At 35.7% G+C, this 24,340-nt stretch overlaps 1 protein-coding gene across 2 annotated transcripts in view; it reads right to left on the reverse strand.

Annotated features, from left to right (window-relative positions):
• The window catches only part of LOC110094874, a 144,091-nt gene that overhangs the window by 54,704 nt on the left and 65,047 nt on the right, over positions 1-24,340 (reverse strand). For both annotated transcript variants that reach the window (XM_028698279.1, XM_028698278.1), the window contains one exon: positions 22,481-22,940. In XM_028698279.1, the coding sequence (XP_028554112.1) occupies positions 22,481-22,940 (460 nt within the window). The remainder of the gene's footprint in view (positions 1-22,480; positions 22,941-24,340) is intronic.

Raw genomic sequence — 24,340 nt, forward strand, 5'->3', positions numbered from 1 at the left:
AGATAGAAAGAGCACTTTTGGAACATTTCAGTTTATTGGAAATTTTTTAGTCTCTTGGTCCAGTAGAAAACAAAATTCAGTAGCCCTATCTACTGCAGAAGCTGAATACATTGCATTATGAAGTTGTGTGGCATAAGTACTTTGGTTGAAACAACAGTTAATTGATTTAGGATTAACTATAAGTACTATTCTAATTTATTATGATAACACTAGTGTTATTTATATTTCTAAAAATCCTATTCAACATTCAAGAATCAAACATATAGACATCATGCATCATTTCATAAGGGATCATGTATCCAAAGGAGAAATTGAACTCACTTATGTTTCTACTGAACATCAACTTGCAGACATTTTTACAAAACCTTTAACATTTGATACTTTCAGTGCATTAAGAACAAGGCTTAGAGTAATCGATTTGAATGCTTAATAAAAATATTTTTTCTGCAACATTGATGTGTGTTTTTAGTTAGTAATTTTCTGTATATCATTGTGTTTTGTGATTTTTTTTGTATCTTGAGTTTTTGTTTTCGTTTTCATTGTGTTTTTAGTGTACTAATGTTTTAGTTTTGATTGAGTGCTTGCTTTGAAAAATTTGAGTGCCAATCGTCCAAGACGAAAATTTTTCGTATGGGATGAATTGTGTCGTGTCAAACTATCGGATTTTGAACCGTTTGCGTGCAATTTTTCAGTTTTTAATTTTCACTTCGTTTGTACGATCGTCACGATCGTCCAGAATGAACTTGTTCAAACGATGGGATGATTGAATGTCAGTTAAACGGATAAGGTAGTTTTTAATGTTATATTTCGTACGTACGAACCTTTGGTTCGTCCGGATGAACACATGTTGGTTCAATGCAAGAGACGATTTCAACTTCCATTAAAACGATCATAAGTTCTGATCGTCCAGGACGAACACGTGTTCGTCTGTATGATCATTTTGGTCAAAAGTCTGTATGAAAGGACGCTTCGTAAGTTGTGTGATTACGAAAAGCCATTTTATTTTGGACTCATTCATTCATCCATAAGAAATTTTTTCGTGCTGGACGAATCAAATTTCGTACGGGACGAACGTAAATTTCGTCTGTACGAACATTGGTTTTTCAATAAATTGGCGAGCTTTTGTACTCAATAGTCACACTCACACTTCACTTTCAAAACCTTTCGTCCTTTAGATCCTTTCCAATAGCAAGTTCAAGCAAGCATCAAAAGATTCTAGCCAAGGGACCACCTAAAAACTCTTCCGATAACTTTCTTTCTAAAGCCAATGAAGAGTCTTTCCCCAAATTCATGTCCGTTAAGATCACACCCTCTAGAGTTCTTATCCAGGATCAACTGACCTTTCAGGTAATGAACTTGTTTGCTTCAACTCAGTTTGGTTTCATCCTTACACTAGTTTATCTCTACAACAAAGAAACTTTTCACTATTTCCTGACAAACATGTCTTTCAACTCTGACCATTCCGTTATCCGTTCCTATGTCTTTAAGAAAAAAGTTGAAATCACCAAAACTGACCTAGGAATCTTTTTGAACTTAAGGACTGAGAGAGCTAGAGCACACACCTTGACCACAACTTCTGAATATGAATGGTCTGAAATTAATATAGTGATTAGAGGAATCGTTTTTAACAAGCATATGCCTACAGTATCCAATCTCGTTCGTAATGCTCGTATCATCCAGCATGTTCTTAGAACTTCTATAATTCCTAAAGCTGTTGATAAAATCAACATTACTCATCTTCTTTCTATAGTAACCTTCTTGATCATAACTAAAGAACCTATAGATGAAGCTCAACTAATCCTTGACTATCTTTATGGACTCTCTGAAATTGGTCATGTCGAACATAAAAGAAAAAAGAACATTGCCTTAGGACATCTGGTTGCCTATATTCTGGATAAGAAATACAATTTGGTTCATCCTGATCAAGATTTTAAAGAATCGCTCTATTACAACGACGGATCATTTAGAGCAATCTTCAATAAAGAATAACCAAGTAAAACACATTTCATTAGTGATATTGAGGAAGAACATGAAGCTGCACCTGCTAATGAACCAAATTATCAGGATTTGGTTCAAAGATTTGACCGTTTAAAGACTCACTTTGATCAAAGGTTTCATCAAATTGAAGCTCATATGCAGCAGCAGGATATACAGTACACTCAAGATATGAGATTTATGCGAGAACAGATAAACGATATAAATTCCAATATGCTTATGATGAGTAGCTATTTCAACTTCTTCAGTACTGCACCTCCTCTAAATCAGGGTCCTTCAGAATGATTTCATGTACTTGATTATGTGTTTTCTTTAGTTGATGTGTTAGTTTCGTGTTTTAGGAAAATGTGATGTATTTTCTTTTTATTAGATGTTTTTGTTTTTGAATCTTATGTCGTATTGATATCATTTACTGAGATTATAATATCCTTTATTTTGATATCAATATAAGTTATCATGTTTTGAATTTAATATTGTTTTCGAAATGTCAGTTAGCCCATATAACAATCGTTATAAATTTTGATCTTAAGAGTGCTATATTTTGAAATGCAAGTTAAAATTAAATTCATTAGAAAATCTAATTTTTTCTAAATTTAAGTTTAGCTTATAACTTGATGTAATTAAGATTGTCAATTTCATGTCTCTTTTAGACTATATTAATGTCTAATATTATTATTGTAATTGTGATATTTTTTTTTTTTTTTATTTCACTTATCAATAAATATTTACGCACTTAGAAAAATTTAAATTTTTTATTATTGATTTTGGAAAGAATACGATTACTCTTGAAAAATGTACAAAAAATCAAAAAGAATGCACAAAGATTCGCAATTTGAAAAAGAGGCACAAAACAAGCCCACAAGTGAAAAGATACACAAAAAATGTACCACAAATTTGAAAAAGATGCGCAAAGCGCCACATGTGATAGTTAATTCTTTCCATAATCTTTTAATCTCTTAATTCAAATTTATCTTCTATATATTTATATTCCATATTAAAATTTGAAATATACAATTTTTCTATTCATCCTTTTTGCAATGATTTTTTATATCTTAGTGTTTAAATTGACTCATATTTTTTATATATACTTTTTTATTATCAATATTATATATCTTCTTAAATTCTATGAATTACTATGATTTGCCTAATGTTTTGATTTTATTTGCAAGATTTATTTCAATCACTATCAAGAATCAATTATAAAAGGATTATCATATGACTGCTTATATTTCTGGTCTCTTTCTTGTTCTCCTTTTGCTATTTTCAAAAAGGTGGAGAAAATATTATTTGTTCGTATCTTTTCGTAACTTGTATTTTTTTGTATACTTGTTCGTTTCAAAGTATTGTTTTTGTTGCATTTTAAATTTTAAAAATATAAAAAAAGAGAGAAAACTGTTGTGCAAAGCCTCCTTATTTTCAAATGTTCATCAATTCGGGGGAGTTTAGGAGATTCTTAAAGTTTGAAAATTGTACAAACAATAATTATTTTGCCATCATCAAAAAGGGAGAGATTGTTAAGAAAGTTGCTATTTGCATGTTTTACATTATTGTAACTTGTATAGTTTTGATGATTCCAAATATTATTGTTTTAAGTTTTGTTATCTCCTAACATTTTTTGGAAGATTTGTTTTTGCTCTTGTGTGGACTAACATTTCAGGAAATTCGAACTCCAGACTAATGACGACTTCAAATCAAATTCAGCATAAGATAGTTTGTAAATTAAAGCTTGTATTTTTCTTTGCATTGAGTTTGAGAAAGAGTGATTGTAATTGTGTAAACACATACGCTTAAGGAGATCTTTAAAAAATTATATTGATCGTAGGGGACGAACACAGTTCGTACGGGACGATCAAGTCAGTTATCTCCTCGGAAGAGCAATGGAACGAACAGGAAGCGACGAAAATTTTTCTAAGTCCTGATCGTCCAAAACGAATTTTTATTCGCCCTAGGACAATTTCATTTGGAAAATTTTCGTTCAGACAAAATTTATATTCATGCTAGGACGAAATGCTCTCTGAAAAAATTTCGTTCAGACGAACTCCAATTCGTCCCAGGACGAAATGTCCTCTGTAAAAATTTCGTCCGGACGAACGCATATTCGTCCCAGGACAAAGCGAACCGACTCTTAAAAAATTGGCAACTTCCTGAAGATTTCGGAACCGACCTATGGTATAACCGTTCGTACCGGACGAACCTAGTTCGTACGGGACGATTAATGTGTACGAAGTCAGTTCGTACCAATATGCATTGGGTTCGTTTCCAACTGAATTAAGTAACATCGTCTGGGACGATCCACGATCGTACGGGACGATCCACTGCTGACAGACCTGAATTTTAGCAGTTTTTGGACGATTTTTTGTGTCTTTCCTATATAAAGTCAAATATAAACTGTCACTTAATCTTTTTGCCTATTGATCTTCGTGTCAATTGAAAGGAGAGTCAAGGAGAGAGTGTTTGAAGGAGAATTCTTACTACTGGAGCGTGAAGGTTTCACTTGGTACTGAAATGTAAGAGTCTCTACTTTTGGTTTTTGATTACCTCACTCTTTTATCTCTTCCTTCTAGATTTTTTGTGAAGAAGATCTGTCAAGGAGATTCGGTTCTCTGTCAACACTTGGAGAGTGTGAACAGCCGAAGGGTTCTCTGCCCACACTATGAGAGTGAACAGCCGAAGGGTTATTTGCCCACACTAGAGAGTGTGAACAGCCGAAGGGTTCTCTGCCCACACTAGGAGAGTGTGAAAGGACGAAGCGTTCTCTACCTACACTGAGAGAGTGAGAAAGGACGAACGGTTCTCTGCCAATACTGGGAAGAGTGTAAAAGGACGACGGTTCTCTGCAATACCGGATAGTGGTGGAAGAGAGTATTGTAAAGGCTTCTCCGCCTTGCTGTGGGTGCAAAATGAGAGTCACTAGAGGTATTAATGCAATACTCGGAGGGTGCCTCCGGGGAGTGGATGAGGTCGTGTTTGACAGAACCACTATAAATCTCGTGTCTTTTATTTTTCCGCTGCTTTTATTTTTGTTTTACTGTTTCTAACTTGTGGTTGAAAAATTTTTTCTATAAAATTCACTAAAGTTAAATTCTCGATTTTAAATTTTAAAAGAGGGTAAAATTTTTTAAATACCAATTCCCCCCCCCCCCCCTCTTGATTAGCCGCTGTGACATAAGCTTAGGTTTAACAACCTAATTCATAGTGAACAAGTTTCAACAAAAACAACAAAATAGACAGAAGAAAAATGCAGGAATACAAATATGGGGATGATTTTTATTACTTTTTTCAACAATAATGAAATATACAATTGATCTACTATTCAAGAGGTAGAGCGGCTCTCCCACAAGCCCTTCTAGGAAACTCACACCAAGCCCTAGAAAATAAACTCAACGCATATATGATGTTAACCCTAAACAAAACTCTAGCCCTCACACACAATAAATGCAAGTGGAACCTTCCTAAACAACATAAACACAATTAGAAAATCTTCCTAAACAATTAAAACAATCTGAAACTGCATAAACATAATTAGGAAATCCTCCTATACAACATAAACACGATTAGGAAACCTTCCTAAACAACTCTCCCTTGATTTCTCCTCCCTACATAATGAATAATAGCTCCCCCTGGCCCCACAAGAGGGGCCGAAATCTCCCCCTCTGCTCCTTGTGGTTCTGCATAGCAATCTCCCCTTGGCACACCCCTTCTACTCCCAAGGGTTTCAAAATGACCGTCATGCCTTCTGTTTAAATTGGGGGTAGTGAAGACAGTGTGTAATCTCCTATCGCCTGCCTCAGCTGTGAGACATGAAATGTTAATGTAATGCTGACAAAGATGATAATCCCAGTCGATAGGCCACTACTCAAATGCACTCCAAAACATCATAAGGTCCAAAGTATCGTGGGAAAAATTTCTCATTCCTCCTCCTGTAGGGTCTTAGCTTCAAGTAAACCATGTCTCCTGGCTCGAATTGTACTTCTTTCCTTTACTTATCAGCATTAATCTTCATGATATGTTGTGCCCTCAACATATGTCTCTTAAGATCTGCTAATATCATGTCCCTCTCCTCTAAGTATTGATCTACACTATATATTGGTGTAGTGATATGGCCATAATATATCAAATGAGATTGATCTTTACCATAGAGAATCCTGAAAGGGTGGTATGTGCTGTTGAATTGGTCAAAGTGTTGTACCAATACTCAGCCTAAGAAATCCACTTTGCCCAACTCTTCGTCGTATCTGATACAAGTATCCTAAATAGGTCTCCACGCTTCTGTTGACCACCTTTGATAGGCCATCTATTTGAGGAAGGTATGTCATCCTCCTCTTCAGGACTTTCACCTATAAACGAAATAGTTTCTTTCAAAAATGACTAAGGAACACCTTGTCTTTATCTATGATGCACCGACACTTCTCCTCAAAGAGGCGTGCAGTGTCCGACACCGTATCCGACACAACACTTGCCTGACACTCCTCCGACACGTGTCGGACATGCCGAAAATGTGTCCGATTAAAAAATATTAAATACAAATTGGACACGCGTGTCCAACATGCGTATCTTAAATAATTTATGAATTTTTTTTTTAAATATAATTTCTTATATTTGGCGGGATTTAAACTAAATTTCTTATTTCCTATTTACAACACCAAATCAACGTCCGCACTTAATACCCAATCATCGAATATTCTCATTTTCATTTCTTTTTGGCAGTGTAGGTATTTTAATCTCCTCTCTCGGTAACTGATAAACGACATTGACGTTTGACTCTCAACATCCTAATACTAATCATTTTAAGCACAAATTCTAGTTAAATGACTTATTACTTTCAAATTTTTTTTTAAAATTATACTTATTTAATTTTTATAAACTATTTTTTAAATATAAAATTTATAATATCGTGTCTAACCCGTGTCCGTGTCATATTTTCAATAACTGACGTGTCCCGTGTCCGTGTCGTCGTGTCCATGTCTGTGCATCATAGGTCTTTATCTAACACAGGATTTTGCAAATTCATGTAAGTGCATCATCTCTTGTATGAAAGCAGTAGTTGCATAGACAATAGTGTAAGGGTGATTCAGAGGGATGAAGTGTGCATACTTGCTCGGATGATCACAAAAAATCTGATAACCCCTCGATAAAGTCTATTGTTACATCCTCCCACACCCTCTCCGGCAAAGCAAGAAGTTGTAGTAATCATCCTGGTGTCATGGCTAAGTACTTGATTCGCTTGCACATATCATATCTCGTCATCCAGTCCTCTAAATATCAGCATATCCCTACATATTATAACTCCGTAAACAACCGACTATAGGTTTTCTAAAATCCTGAGTGTCCTCCAATTGCACTAACATGAAACTCCTGCAACAGCTTGGGAATGTACTCCAATGTCCTTGGTAGGGATGTCAAAATTTAAACCGACCCAAATTAGACTCAAAAAATTCTGAGTTCGAGTGAACTCATTTGCCATATGGTTCAGGTTTAGGATTCCGACCCGTTTGAAAAATCAGGTCGAATTCGGGTTGACCCAACAACCCGAAATAAACCCAGCTTGACCCGAATCACCCACCATAAGGACTTGGAGTGTGCGGTCCTTACACCAATGGCCTGGTGCATACATCTCATCATATTCAAAGCACAAACCCTTTACTCTCTTGTCCTGCACATCTACCTCTATAAAACCTTAAAGTTGGCCCCGAGACAAACTCCCCCGCTCTCTCTCTCAGTACCTCCCACTGAAATTCCACCGCCTGGGTCCTCGATGATAAGAAAATCAAGGCACTCCTGTGGGAACTTCCCGTGACTCCACTCAAACTAGTCCTCTCCATCAGTCTCTGATCCTCTATTATTTGGGCTACCTCCATCATCTCCATCAACCCCTTCGTCCTCAACAATCGAAGATTTGCTCATATGTCGGGCTTTAGGCCCTTCATTAAATTTTCTTTCAATACTACCTCCAAAACCCCCATAATCACCCCAACAGCAACTCAAATATCTCCATATACTTAATGATGGTCCCCTCCTAAGTCAAGGCAAAGAATTACTCATCTAAGTCCCCTTCATGAATGGCTTAGAAATGCTCCAATAAGCAATCCTTAAACTCCTCTCAAGAGTGGATCAGATATATATCCTCCCTCCATAGGCATAGGAACCAAACAAGGGCTTTCCCCTACAAACATAGCCCTGCGGCCATATATGGTCAACCCATACACCACAAAATACCTCTCCACTCGGTACACCCACCAATGGGCATCCTCCTCTTTAATTATCGGCATTTTCAACTTTCTCACCCTAGCATCTCTACTCCAACTTCCTCTCCCTCCAACGGTTTTCCCCGTGCATCAAGGGTGGGAATCCCACATCTCTTCCATCCTCCATATATGGCTCAATCCTCATGGCTCGGCTACCCAACCACCTCCACCACAAAATTTCCTCCATGTTGTCCTCTATCAAGAAACCCTGATTCACAACTTATCGGAACACTAGGAGGTGGCTCTTGATGAACTCTCCTCATCAAACTCCTCTTGTTCGGGAATCCGGATCAAATCTTTGTTAGGGTTAACAATTAAAACCACCAATAGAGTTTAAAATGCATCTCCATGGGCTTCCTCATCGTCTCCTCCAACCCTCCAAATCGGCTCTCCATCCGATTCTCCATAGTTGAAAACATTTCTTCAATGATTGAGAACTTCTCCATCCCATATTTAATTTGCTCTTCGCCTTCCAACAGATCCACCTTCTTTGCTGCCATCTCTTCAAAATCTCACTCTGATACCATTTGATGCGTTTAGGAAGTAAAAATAGCAAAATAAATAAAAGAAAAATGCAAGAATACAAATATAGTGGCCAAATTTTTACTTCTTGAGAACAGATGAAAGATACAATTGATCTACTATTCAAGAGGTAGATCGGCTCTCCCACAAGCATTGGAAGCCACTAAAAAACTCGAACAAAATCCTAGAAAATAAACTCATACATATATGATAATAACCATAGACAAAACTCCCCCTTAAGTAGCCCTCACACACAATAAACACAATTAGGAAACCTTCCTAAATAGTTCCCCCTTGCTTCCTCCTAACATAATAAATAATAGCTCTCCGGAGCCCCACAAGGGGGGACGAAATCTCCCCCTCTACTTCCCCTGGTTCCGCCCAGCCAAAGGGCGGGTTCAACGAAGGTTGGGTCGGTCGGATGAGAAGGGCCGGTAAGGTGCCACCCACACATCTACCTCCGTAAGACCTTAAAGTTGGCTCCGAGACAAACTCCCCCTCTCTTCTCCCTCGGTGCCTCCCATAAAATGCCACTGTCTTGGTCCTCGGTGCTAGGGAAATCGAGGCACTCCTGTAGGAGCCTCCCGTGGCTCCGCTCCTACTAGTCCTCTCTATTTGTCTTTTATTCTTTTATCTGGGCTAGCTCCATCATCTCCCTCAACCCCTTCGGCCTCAACAATCAGAAGTTTGCCCGTATGTCGGGCTTTAAGCCCTTCATTAAATTTTCCTTCAATACCGACTCTGAAATCCCCCATAACCGCCCCGACAGCAACTCAAATCTCTCCTTATAATCCATGACGGTCCCCTTCTAAGTCAAGGAAAAGAATTATACGTGTAGTTCCCCTTCTTAAATGGCTTGTAAACACTCCAACAAGCAATCCTTAAGCTCATCTCAAGAGTGGATAGGATATCTAACATTCCTCCATTGGAACCAAGCAAGGGCTTTCTCCTACAGACAGCCTTGCAGCCGTAAACATTTCCTCCTCGGTCAACCCATTTACCGCAAAATACTTCTCCACCCTGTACACCCCCCAATGGATATCCTTCTTTTTTAAACATCGGCATATTCAACTTCCTCACCCTAGTATCTCTACTCCAACTTCCTCTCCCTCCAACAATTCCCCTCGTGCATCGAGGGTGAGAAACCCACCTCTTCCATCCTCTATGCATGACTCGATCTCCATGGCTCAACTCGACCACATGCATCTCCAGTAACTCACTCCCCTTGCTTAGAATGCCTCCTATAGTGGTTGGCCACCCTACCATCACCACCACAAAATTCCCTCATTGTTGTCCCCCTATCAGGTAGCCCTAATTCACCCTTTATCAAAACCCTAGGAGGGGGCTCTTAATGAAAGAAACTCTCCTCATCAAGCTCCTCCCGTCCTATCTCCTTTCACTTAGATTCGATGAGGGAATCACAGTCAAATCTTGGTTAAGGTTAGCAATAAGAACTGCCAATAGAGTTTTGGATCATCTCAAAGAGCTTCCTCATCATCTCCTCCAACCCTCCAAATCAGCTCTCCATCAAATTCTCCATGGATGAAAACCTTTATTCAATGATTGAGAACTTCTCCTTCATCCCATATTTGATTTGCTCCACTCCGCCTTCCAACACATCCACCTTCTTTGCTGTCATCTCTCCAAAACCTCACTCTGATACTAATTTGATGCGTCTTAGAAGTAAAAATGGCAAAATAAATAGATAAAAAATGCAAAAATACAAATAAGGGGGGCTGATTTTTTATTACTTCTTCAAGAGGTAAATCGGCTCTCCCACAAGCCTAAGAAGCAGCTAGAAAATTCAAACCAAACCCTAGAAAATAAACTCAACACATATATGATAATAATCTTAGACAAACTCCCCCTTAAATAGCCCTCACACAATAAAAAAAATTGAAACCTTCCTAAATATCACCCCCTTGATTCCTCCTAACATAATAAGTAATGACTCTCCTAATCCCCACAAGGGGGACCAAAATCTCCCCCTTTACTACCCCTAGTTCCATCCAGCCAAAGGGCTGGTTAGGCAAGGTGCTCCCCACACACCCCCCCCCCCCCCCCCCCCCCCCCCCTAGGGCAAATCATAATGATGAAGCGTAGTAATTTCCCTTCGTCCCTCCTACAAGATGGATCTTTTATGCATCACCTCTTCTTCGTGATGGATTTCCCATTCGCCTCTCTTTATCAAGATGAATTGCGCAATATAGTTACAGACCTTAAATATTTACTTTGGTAATATTATTAATCCTTTAAAGTAGGCTTCTTCAAAGGCAGAGAAATTTAGTTAGTTTGGCTTTTACTTTCAGTTATCATCCTTATAAACTCATTTATGTAAGCTTAGCCAATGCTTTAACATACATCATCATCCTCATTCATGATTTTATTATTTTTCAAAGAGAGATAATCATTGGCCATTGGGGATATGCTTCTCATTTTTTCAATGGTTTTAACGTTTGAAAGTATAAGAAAATAATGGTTACTTACATAATTATTAGGCCTTAGTGAATAATTAAAAATAGATTAATGATGGAATAAATATGACATTTTTGGCATCATCTCTCTAAGAATCAATTCCTAGCTCTTTCTCTTAGCCAAGATGTTAATCATTATGTTATTTATCAATGGGTACAGTATTCAATGTCATTGTGGGTGCACTTCTCATTTTTGTCATTTTTTTAGGGTTAGATTATCCAAAAAAAAATATGACTACTCTTATAAATAGGGGGCTTTATGTTGTTGTGGAAAATGGTTGATGATGAAAAAAAAATTCTTACTTTGAAATCAAATACGAGGTCATCTTTCTCCAAGGCATGAAGCATTGCCCTAATTTCCTCCCTTTGAAGTATTCATTGATCTCTTATCCCAATCTCTTCTTTCTCTTTACCTCCATAGCTTTCTTTCAGCATTAGTTCCTTTCTAGACAAATAAAGGTTCAAAATCCACAAACTCCACTTTTTTTGGCCATTTTTCATCACTTTGAGCATATCCAAACCACCTATGCTTACAATTCACTACCTTATTTTTGAAAGGGACTTCTCCCACTATCTCTCCAATTTAATTATTTTTTACTCTACCTTCTTCATTCTAGAAGACATTCATCAAACAATATGATTTACGCAATAATCAACTTGGGCAACAACATTTTTTTGCCAATGATAAAATCCATATAACATAATTGATTTAATCATAATTTGATATAATTAAACTTTAAGTTGCCATATATTCTTTCTTACATACTCTACTAATGAGACACTTTTGCATTTTAACCTCCTCATTCATATGCAACATTTTTGTATTATAAATTTAAGATGCTTAAACCAATCACCCTAAAGGATCACTTACTCTTCTAACAATACTGACAAATATTAAGACAAAAAAACTCAAAATAGTCCATGAAGTATTAATATGAGACTATTTTAGTCCCAAACTATAAACATATTCAAATTAGTCCCTTAACTCCTCAAATATAATTTAAAATAATCACTTTTTTATTATTTTGGATTTTATTTGAGGAATTAATGGACTATTTTGGGTCAGATTTGATAAACTATGGGATTAAATTAGACATATTAGAAAGTCTGAGACTAAAATACCCCCATAAATTGTCCAAGGACCATTTGACATTTTTCTTCTGATAATTATAAAACATCACATTCAATAAAATTACATATCATATACTCGCTGATCATTTATTGATCTTGAACATCTTATCTTCAACAAATTCCCTCAATTGTTATAGGTTCTCACACCAAAAGAGGTCAACTTATTAGTATCATGAATGAATACAGCACACTAAGGTTGCGCCTCACTTTAAATCTCTCTTTTATAAATTTCTATATTAATACATTTGCAAACTTATTGGTCATTCAAGAACTACTTCAGATACTAGCTACTCTGGCAACATATATGCTTTTAATAATACCAACACAATATTTATCATAATTTTTTCTCCTTATAACCATCAATCAATTCTTAAATTAAAAGATCATATGCATTTTCAAGATCAATAAAAATCATATGAAGAACATTTTGCTATTTTAAACACATTTTTAATGATTTTCTTCAAAAAACAATTACCTCAATAATAGAACTTTTACCAAAAAACATGCTAGCATGATTTGTTTAAGCTTAAGTTCTATAAGACACTCCTATAATTTCATCATACAACTCAAAAGTATGATTTCCCACAATGTTTGTTATTGAATCTTTAGACATTGTCTTAGTGTGTGTGTGTGTGTGTGTGTATTTTACATTGTCTTAGTATATATGATTTCATCAAAGATTTCTTAAGCAAGCTAAGCCAATAGCTCCCATAATTCTCCAAATCTCAAAAAACATCTTAACTAAACCACAAAACTTTGCCTCCTTCAAAGATAGTCAAACATCAGTTGTTTTACAAGTCTATGCACACTTCAATATATTATTCATTTCACTCTTCTTAAAACAAGTTTCTCTTTAAACTTTCATTACAAAATTTCTCAAAATAGTATTTTTCATCTTTAATTAAGTTCATCTTATCATCACTTATAATATATCTAACTTAATCAAATACTATATATCTACTTTCTCTTGCCTTGGCTATTTTAATTATCTAATTTTTCCATTCCTTAGCACTTAGTGCAAAATAAAATCAAGGAGAGTTGTGGCATTGAATTTATGAACTACCTACTTTGCTAAACTTTTAATTCCTTATAATAATTGTCTCATAATGGGATTCTTAATGTTATTCACAATCATTTTTACAAATCAAAATAATAATTAGCATCATGTGTATTGTTCATCAAGAATATCATCACCATTGGCCATATCCTGTCCATCATGGATTGGATTTTAAACCCTTCTCTATCACATATTATAAAGCTCTATTTAGATGTCAACTCTAGTAAAATATCTATCATTTTAAAACTTCTAATCATAGTTTGGCCAACCCCTTTTCATTGCAATGTCACATATGCTTTTTTCTTGTTTATTCTTGTTGATCTCCACATGAGACTAGAGAATAATCCCAAATTGAATGTAAAATAAACGTTTTAGTTCATAATATACTATAGTGGTTGTTACCTATTTGCTCTAATATATTAGTACAATTTGAGCCTCAAGTGTTTCACCCTCCTAACAAATGATTTTAGGATCAAGTGTTACATGCGGTCTGTGGATTTGAGGTTTTAGCTGTTTCTAACATGCTCAAATAAGATTTAAGGGCGAATGACACTCAAGAAGACTACATATGTCTAAGCAGACTGTAGATGTAAGATACTTAATGGTGCTAAAAAGTTTGAGGGGAGTGATAATTGATGTGTTGGAATCACATGAGAGAGTGAAATTATAGATATTCGCATAAGAGTAGAAAATAATTCCACATTGAATGTGTAACAAAAGTTTGGTTCTTAGTATGCTATAAATAGTGCTTAACAATTAACTTAAACTATAGAGTTTATGGGTTTGCACAAACTGAAGTATTGGGCTTAATTTAGGCCTCCTATGTTCAACCCTCCAAATAGTTCCTTTGATAATTTGTCCCTGCACAATGCCACCTTTTTCTAATAACTCCACACCTATAGAGTTTAATAAAGAGCTTTAGAAAATAATATTGTTGTTTTTACAACATAGCCTGATTAGCTATGGCTAGAGGCTCCCCAAGTCTAAGTATTGTGTACAAAACTATTACGCCAATATAAATTAGGACTCACAAATCACTTGGAAAATTATTTCCTGGAATAGAAAAAAGTTACATGATTTCTCGTTCAAAGGAACATAAACTTGGAAGACATCAAGGCTAAAGGGCAGTCTTGGAAGGTGGCCGGTGATTAAAGCCACGCTTGTGGATAGTTTTGGCATGACCAACTATATAAGAATGCCTTATTCCTGCAAGAAAGATGCCATGAGAGAAGAAACTGCAAAATTCCCCACCACCATCTCCTAATCTCAATGGAGAGGTAAAGTCCAAAATTTTGATATAGTGTTAAAACTGAGAATTTGAGAGGGAAAAGCTTGTCTTTATTCATTACAATCTTCCCTATTTATAGATCTATACAAGATATCCTAATGAGGAAATAATAAAATACATAAAATTTCTAATAAAATATTTCCTAAATTCGTTCCTTCATTATGGCGTGATCCATGAGAGCATCCCACGGATTAATCTTTGTGTCCGTCGGATCCTCTGCACTGGGAATGGTTGGATTTCAATACTCCCCCTCAAGCTGAGAGATATGGATCTATCATCCCCAGCTTGTCAATCATTCTGAGAAAGGCAAAACTGTCCAATTCTTTAGTAAGGATATCTGCAAGTTGATCCTTTGATGATACATGGTCGACACTTATTAGAACCCTGTCTAATTTTTCTTTAATAAAATGTCTGTCCACTTCTATGTGCTTGGTCCTGTCGTGCTGGACTGGATTGTGGGCTATGCTGATTGCTGATTTGTTGTCACAATGTAGCTTCATGGGCTCATCCCACTTAACCTTTAAGTCTTCTAGGATTATTTTGATCCATAGTAGCTCACATATTCCCAAGGCCAATGCTCGATATTCTGCTTCTGCACTGGATCATGCCACCACATTTTGTTTCTTGCTCCTCCATGTAACTAAGTTACCTCCAAGAAATGTGCAATACCCAGACGTAGAACTTCTATCAACTGGTGATCCTGCGTAGTCAGCATCCGTGTATACTTCTAGTGTTATTCCACAATCTCTCTTAAAGAGAATCCCTTTTCCCGGTCTTCCTTTAAGGTAGTGCAATATCTTGTCTACCACTTGCATGTGAATCTGTTTTGGATTCTGCATAAACTGACTGACCATGCTTACAGCAAATGCTATGTCTGGTCTAGTGTGGGAGAGGTAGATCAATTTCCCTACAAGTCTCTGGCAGGCCCCTTTATTTATATCTGGATCTTCTCTAGCTTCCCCCAGTTTAAGATTAGGTTCTACTGGTGTCGGTGCTAGTTTACAAGCTAGTTTACATGTTTCTTTTAGAAGATCTTTGATATATTTCTATGGTAAGATGAAGATTCCTTTACTGGAGTGAGCTACTTCAATTCCGAGAAAGTATTTTAGCCTACCAAGTTCTTTGATGTCAAATTCCTTCGTAAGGCTTTTCCTTAAATTGACTTTCTCCTCTTCATTATCTCCAGTAAAAATAATATCATCAACATACACTAATAATATTGTGACTCCCCTGAGTCTGAGTGTTTGAAGAATAATGTATGGTCCCCTTAACTCTGTTGATACCCATTCAGGAGCATGAATTTAGAGAACCTTCCGAACCAGGCCCTTGGTGATTGTTTAAGCCCATATAGAACCTTTTTTAATTTGCACACCTTGTTACTTTCAGATTTTTCTTTAAACCCTAGTTGTATTTCCATAAATATCTCTTCTTCTAAATCCCCGTGCAAGAATGCATTTTTCACATCCAATTGTTCCAGATGCCAGTTGTACTTGGCTGCTAGTGAGAATAGTATTCGGACAGTATTCATTTTGGCTACAGGCGCAAACGTTTCTTGGTAGTCAATGCCATATGTTTGAGTGAACCCTTTTGCCACCAGTCTTGTCTATCTCTCTAGTGTGCCATCAGCTTTGTATTATACTGAGAACACCCATTTGCAGCTGATCAATTTTTTCTCTATTGGTAGATTGACGATCTCCCATATTTTATTCTTCTCCAGGGCCTGCATTTCATCTTCATGGCATTTCTCCAATTTTTATCTGACAAGGCCTCAGAAACATCTTTAGGAATATGGATATCTTCTAATATAGCAAGAAAATTTTTATGTGACGATGAGACGTTACTGAAGGATATAGAGTTGTTTATAAAATATAAGGGAGGTGGTGAGCTTACCTTATTTCCAGGAGATGGTTCAGATTCTTGGGTCTGCTTTGGAGCACAGCTTGAGCTTGTATGTCTAGAGTAAACCTTTCCAAATCTAATGATAGCTTTGTCATTTGTTTCCCTATCTTGGGTTTCAGGTGGATTATTTTGGGGTGGTGGAGGAAGGTCAAGAGGTGCTAGTTCATTTTCCTCATCTTCCTCAAGTTTAGTCTCCCCCTGAAGATGAGTTTTTGAAAAATAGGAATTTTGCTCATCAAAGGTAACATCAATAGAGACAAGGTTTTTCTTATGGGTAGATGATAACACTTATAACCTTTTTTGGGTAGCTGAATATCCAAAGATGCATTTGAGTGCTCTTGGATCTAATTTTCCTTGCTTCTGCTGTGAATATGAACATAGGCAGTGCATCCAAAGATTTTGGGTGCAAGATTATGATGGGTTCGAAACTCTAGGTAAAAAGAGGAAAAGGTCTCCATTGGAGTTTTGAGGCCTAAGGCTGTTGAAGGTAATCGGTTTATAAGATAAGCTGCAGTTAAAAGAGCTTCCCCCCAATAGGATTTGGGTGTATTGTAGTGAAATAGGAAAGCTCGGGTGGTGGCTAGAAGGTGGCCATTTTTCCTCTCTGCAACCCCATTTTGTTGTGGGGTGTGAACACATGAGGACTCATGGATGATCCCTTCACTCTGGAAGTAGGAGGAAAGGGTTTAGTTGAAATAATCTTTGGTATTATCAGAGCGGAATCTCCGTATTTTTACCCCGAATTGATTTTGGATCATGGAATGAAAGATAGGAAGAATGGTACTAACATCAGATTTATTTTTAAGGAAATAGATCCAAGAGACTCTAGTGCAATCATCAATGAAAGACAAACCAGCGTGCCCCAGAGATATTGGGGATTTTTTATGGGTCCCCATATATCACTATATATAAGGTAGAAAGGAGTGTCACATCTCTCACTTTTGTTTGTGAATGAGGTTCTTTTATGCTTGGCCAACTTACAGGTTTCACAATGAAAATTTTTATTTTCTATTTTCTGAAAATGTTGTGGATACATGTCTTAGGACATCAAAAGATGGATGTCCTAGTCTATAATGATGAAGCCAAATAGTGGAATTCCTATCGACTAGGGATAACATAGAGCAACTATTTTTAGATTGATTTGGTTCTTCCAGGTAGTACAATCCTGCTTTCTCCTTAGCAAGTCCAATCTTCTTCCCCGATCTCTGGTCCTGCAATAAGCAATAAGTGGGGTTAAATAAGGCTTGGCAATTATGATCATTAGTAAGTTTTTGTATTGATATTAGATTTGTGGATAATTGTGGTACGTGGTGTAAAACCCGAAATTCGTCAATTGAGTGCGTCGCACGCATATCGATGCGCCGCGACGAACTTAAGTGAAATTTCGATATCGTCGGAAATTGACGAAATAAATTTCATTAGATTCATCTCGAAATTTCGAGCAAAACGGTATAAAGAACTTATATTAAATTTTGCGCGGATTTGGAGTTAAAATTCGCCGAAGTGCTTTAAGTAACTTTTGGCTAGACTTTCCATTTTTACCCCTAAGCCCTCTTAAGGGAAATGAGTTTGGCAAGGGCACATGCATAATTTGGCTTCCTAAATTTTCCTTAAGCCCCTCATACGCCTAAGGGACCGAACATTTCGGTCCCTTGTTTTGTTTCGGCCGAATGTGAGAGAGGGCGACAGGAGAGGGAGGAGGCGGCAGAAGCTTCTTCCCGAACGGCGGCCGGCGAGATTCCGGCGAGGGATCTTTAGGAAAAGTGTAGGGGAAGACTTGAGGTATGTTTTTCTTAAAAGAAATGGGAGATTTCATGAGATTTTGTGTATAGAAAAATTCTAGGGTTTGATAATTTTTGAGATTTCTTTAGGAAATCTTTAGGATTTGACTTGATCTATGTTTTCCTACCATTCATGTCAATTTTTTTTAAGAAAAACATAAAATCCGAAATTAGGGTTTTTTTTGTTTTATGCTTTATTTTATAGGGATTGTTAGAAGAATGTGATGAAAGGATTTTGGTATAAAAAATGCAAAGTTTTCTTAAAGAATTTTGAGTTTAAAAATTAGGGAAAGCTTAGGGTTTTCACAAACTTAGGGATTCTAGTATGGCATGTTCACTAAAGGTGTTTCAAATGATTTAGAGAGGTCTCTAATTAAAAGAAATTACAATTTTGAGAAGAAAAATAATTTTCTTAATTATTTTATGATTTAATTCCGAAAATAATAATGATTTATTGTTATGTACAAGAAAGGGGAATGTTTTAGAATGACTTAGGATGAATTGGATGAATTTTTAGGTTCATATAATTTATATTTTATTTAAATCCGAAATTTATTAAAAAAAAAACATCAAAGTTTGGTAGGAGGTTTATGATGTTATACCTTAAGAATAGGTGTAGAAAGGTTATAGGAAGTTTCTAAAAGAATTAGAAATTTTATTTTGGCAAGGTTTAAGTTAAATTATTTTCCTTTAGGTGGTGGCAAGAAAAAGAAGAGTAAATAAAGAGGAAAAGAGGAGGAATTCATAATTTTTGAGGTAGGAATTCTTTTCCTTACATGTTCATTTGTTATTTCATGTTATATCATTTTATAAGTTAAAGCCTTTATGACATGTTTTATAGAAATGGAATATTTATCACATGTTTTATAGAAATAGAATATAATATTTATTACACATGCAAAATACATCATTGTTGCTTTCATGCTTAAGTGCTATCAAATTCATGTTTAAAAATTTCATGTCAAACATTTTATATGAAAAGAAAGGAATGTATGTTCATATGAAAAGATTGTGTATAATGGATTACGGAGTACCAAAGACGGTTCACATTATTGCCCTTGGGGCAAAAGAGGAAAAAGGAAGTAATGGCCAAAAGAGGTTTGTGTACCTGATCAGTACACCCTTGGTACTCCGGGATGGTTGTATAAAATAATAAGTAAGCATTTTGTGACGACATTCATTTCATACATATCAAATGACACATGCATATGGAACCCAAATGATTTCTCATTTCTCATTTATATGACATAAACAAGATAGCATGACTAGAAAAAGAAAAGCATGACCCTTTTAGTTTAAAAAAAATGTACATTTCATTTTTTAGTCTTATGAGCATGTTTAGGATTAGAAATATCTGCTGAGCATAGCTCAGTCCCTAGTTTTGGGAAATTTTCAGGAGAACCTACGCTTAAGTGATGGCCGAACACCCGAGGTTCACCTATAGTAGACGCGCAACGGGTGGCAGGTTCTTACTGTTGTTTTTAGTTATCTTTTTTTTGGGTGGTTTTATCATGAATGCATAGATTGAGTGTATACCACCTTGTATATGAACTTATTTTGTGATGGTTTTTAAATGTTATATATGTTGGAAAAAAATTTAGAGGCGCTTTTATTATTCTTGAATATCTTTAGAATTACATGGAACTGATGAGCACTTAAATTACATGTCCGATCTCGTTCCCGCCTCATATTTACCAGCTAACCGGGCCGGGTCGTGACACGTGGAGGACATTTTTCAGGGTGAGTAAGGGAGATAATATGATGTCTCCTTGGCCAGCTACCGTGGTAAGAGAACTATCAGCAGTGATGATTTTCTTGTTGTTTGGGCAAGGAGTATAGTTTATGAGGTGGGTAGGTGAGTGGGTCATGTGATATGTGGTTCCTGAATCAATTATCCATAATTCCTTTAGATGATTTCTGGAAGTACTTAAACTAAAAGAAATTGAGAGTCTTACCTGAGAGTGCAAGTAAATAAGAAGCATTTGGTTTTTCAAGAGATACCAGGAGTCGTTTTAATTTATCAATATCTTCTTTATTGAATTCTCCAAGGCTGGACTGTGCTTCTGGCTTACTTATAGTGTTGTTGGCATGTGATGCGCTCCTTGTTTCACCCTTTTGATTCCACTCCTTACTGGGGGGTTTTCCATGTATTTTCCAACACGTTTCTTTTGTGTGTCTTGACTTTTTGCAATAGCTGCACCAAAGTGAGTCCTTGTCTTTGAACTTTGAAGAATCTTTACCCTTCTCCTTTTATGACGATTCTTTGTTCATCACCATTGCTGAGCTTTCAACTGCCTTCGGTTCTAACATCACTCCACGTCAACTTTCTTCTGCGCGGACGAGGGAAATTGTTTCATTGAGTGAGGCGTCTCCTCCTTGCCAAGAACTTGAACCCTAACTTAGTAAAATTCTGCATTTAGTCCTACAAGATAAAATTCTGCATTTAGTCCTGCAAGAAAATCATAAACTCTATCTTTTTAAATAAAGTTCTTTATGATCGCAACATCTTCCGGATATTTGGTTTCTATGCACCTATAGTGATCAAGTTCTTGCCACAGATTTTGTAGAATGGTGGCATACTCCATCACGGTCTTACTCCCTTGCTTTGTGCTTCCAACTTTGATTTTAATTTCAAAGATTTGAGCCGCATCTCGAGATTTGGAGAAGGTCTGTCTGGCAGCATCCCATATGTCATTTACAGTTGAAAGGAACATAAAGGTATCGCTAATTTCTGGAGTCATGGAATTCCACAACCATGACATAATCATGGAGTCTGCTTCATCGCATGCCCCAAAAATAGGATCTCCTTTTGGTCCTCCTCCAAGGAGGTGCTGTATTTTCCCTTTCCCCTTCAAGTAGGTCTTCACAAATTGAGACCACTTTAAGGCTTGGAGAAATCAGGAAAGCAAAATGGTATTATGATATCTATTACCATGAATCACATTTGTTTAAACTTTTGCAGGATGTTTGATCCTTTCAAGAAGGATTGCATGCAAATTAAATGCAGCCAAGTTGGTCACATGCATTTTACAATTGAGAAGTGTGCTGATGTGTGCGGGTTGGGAGAAGGTGGCAAAAGAAATAAGCATCAAAACGTCACTACTTCATAGGAAAAAGCATCCCTTTACATTCTACCAAACCGTTTAGAGCTGTTTTACAAGGATTCACTTTAAATCCAGTTGTCTGCCGACAGAATAGCCCTTAAAATTACAACGTAACTATACCAAAATTCAATAAAAAAACAACCACGAGACATTAAAATTAACAACTTTCAGCATCAAAAACAAAATCCGACATGTCATCTTAAGCATATTGATATAATTCTTCACCTATACCAAGCAAGTAACTACTGCGCATGCTTAGAACCTATTGCATGTGTGGTGAGACCAACCTCAGGGGTCATGCTTTTTTGCATATTTTAATGATCCTTGTGCGTTCAACTAACCTAAATTGGAAATTGAACGAGGAATGTCTTACTTTAGATAAATGAGAAAAGGACCAAAATGTCCTACTAATTCTTTATGAAATTTCAAAATAATCCTCGGCTATATTAAAGTATTAAACAACTATTTTTGTCTCTTAACTTCTTAAAGAGGAATCAAAACAATCTCATCATAGGACTATTTTGATTTCTTTTTAAAAAATTGAGGGAACAAAATAATCTTTTAATATAGTTGGCTATCATTTTTGTCCTTCAAAAAAAGTCAAGAGACCATTTTAGATCTTTCCTTTTGAAGAAATAGCATAATCTATGTATTTTCAAATTATTACATTAATCAAGAAAAAAAAATGGAAGGCAGATTTATTAAGAGAATAGTATAATAAATATTGACAAGGAACTAAGACTGAATAGAGAAGTTAATATAAGACAAAAAAATAGCAAATAATCAATCTTCATGGTAAATACATGCATAAATCACAAGAGAATGAATTGTAGATAGCAGCAGTTGATCGTGATATGTAATTGTTGAATGCAGAACTTGTTTCAACTGCTTCATATATGCGCAACATTTTCCAATGGTTAATGAATCGAAAATATGCTTAATAATGAAATAAAAGTAGAACCCCAATCAGTGACAAAAGCAAACCGTTATAACTTCTTCAGACCCCATATCATCGCCACCATAGATAAAAAGCTGTCCGCACTTATCATTATTTGCTTTGGCATTAGCAGACCAGTGCAAAACAATGACAGGGAGCCTGCGATCTCCAGAAGCCAGCTGTAACTTGACAACATTTTTAGATGATACAGTGCTTTCTTTCCCTTTGACCGAGGAACTTACTGAAAGATCCCATAATAATATATCCCCATCAATATATCCCACGGCAAGGATGGAGCCCGAGTTAGACACCCAGCAAATGGAGCAAATCTCTTTCTCCTCTTGTTCATCAACTACAGAATCAGGAAGGTCATTCGAAGCAACAGAGAGAGGCTCACTATGTTCCTTACCCTTCAGCTGCAGATCCCTAGAACTTCTCACTGAAATGGCACAGCTTTCACATATGTCCCAGAGTATAATCAGCCCATTCTCATATGCAATCAGCACCCTGAAAAAGGTAACATATATTTATACCAAGTAGGTTAAAATTACTTTTATGAATTACGCTCCTGCTATCACACTAACCCACACTTGCATCAGTGAATAAACCATCAAAAGATGACTAAAATTATAGAGATCTACTCTAGAATTACAGGGAGACGAAATGAATTGCCCATCTTTAACGGTCTAAGAATGGATTTCCGCAATTCCAGAAAGCAAATTACTCAAAACAACAAACATTCAATTCCAGGCGAGGAAGACTAATATGCATCTTGTTGCAGAGAACTTAGGATATAATAAAGTACCAAAGGAAGACGCTGAAGAAAGGTTCAATTTAGGCTTTCCGTGATGACATGCTATGATAATTGACAGTTCAGTACATTCATGAGAACAAAAGTTAAAGCATCTAGGCTATCACAAACATAAGAAAGTAGAAAATAAGCTATGGTCAAGAAACATTTTATTCCAAAACCCTTCTATTAGAGCCATTTTAATCGTTCCAGCATCCAAACTAACCATTTTAGTCCCCCTTTTTTTTCCCAAGAACCTGCAATGCAATGCAAATATGCATTCTAGTTATGGTGTTGTTACCCTACCGCTAGAAGGCAACAAATTAATCTCAAAGCTTGAGGCGTGAATTTTTATAACAACCAAATTATTAAAAATATATAATTAAAATTTCTTAAAAAATTATGCCCCATATTTTTACATTCCGATAAATTATCAATAGTATTTTTATAAAATTTTACATTTCATTTCAATAATTTTTATATATAGAAATATATGGTAATATTCAAGGCTGTGAAAACCGGACCGGACAACGAACCGGAAGAAGGAGAGGTTCACGGTTCGACCGGTTCAACCGGTCTAACCGGGGTCGAACCGGATGACGTAATAAATAATAAATATTATTAAAATTTAATAAAATTAACATAATAATAATGTTATCATTCAAAGTTTGAGGCAACAAATTAAATTTAAAAAAAAAACTATGAAACATAAATTTTATATAATTAAGTAAAATAATTATATTAAAATCTCACATAAAAGAAAAAAATTCTAAATCTCATATTTATAAGAATTTACACTCATAAAAATATGATAATTTAAATTTTTAAATTTAATTTTTTTGAAATTTTCAATTTTTTTTAATGTAAATTAAATTATATATAACCATATAATTTAATATAAATTTAATTAATAACATAAGTTTATAAATTTAATATAAATTATTCTTATTTATATTATATGATTAAATATATTTTACATGTTTATGTTGTATACCAAATTTCTTTTATAAATTTATATCTTAAATAATTAATAAATAATTAAATACATAAAATTATTAATGAAAATTATTTTTATAGTGTATAATAAATAATTTTTTATTAATTACTAATAAATAAG

This window comes from Dendrobium catenatum, unplaced genomic scaffold (genome assembly GCF_001605985.2).
Source record: "Dendrobium catenatum unplaced genomic scaffold, ASM160598v2 fragScaff_scaffold_1061, whole genome shotgun sequence".
Classification (NCBI taxonomy): Eukaryota; Viridiplantae; Streptophyta; class Magnoliopsida; order Asparagales; family Orchidaceae; genus Dendrobium; species Dendrobium catenatum.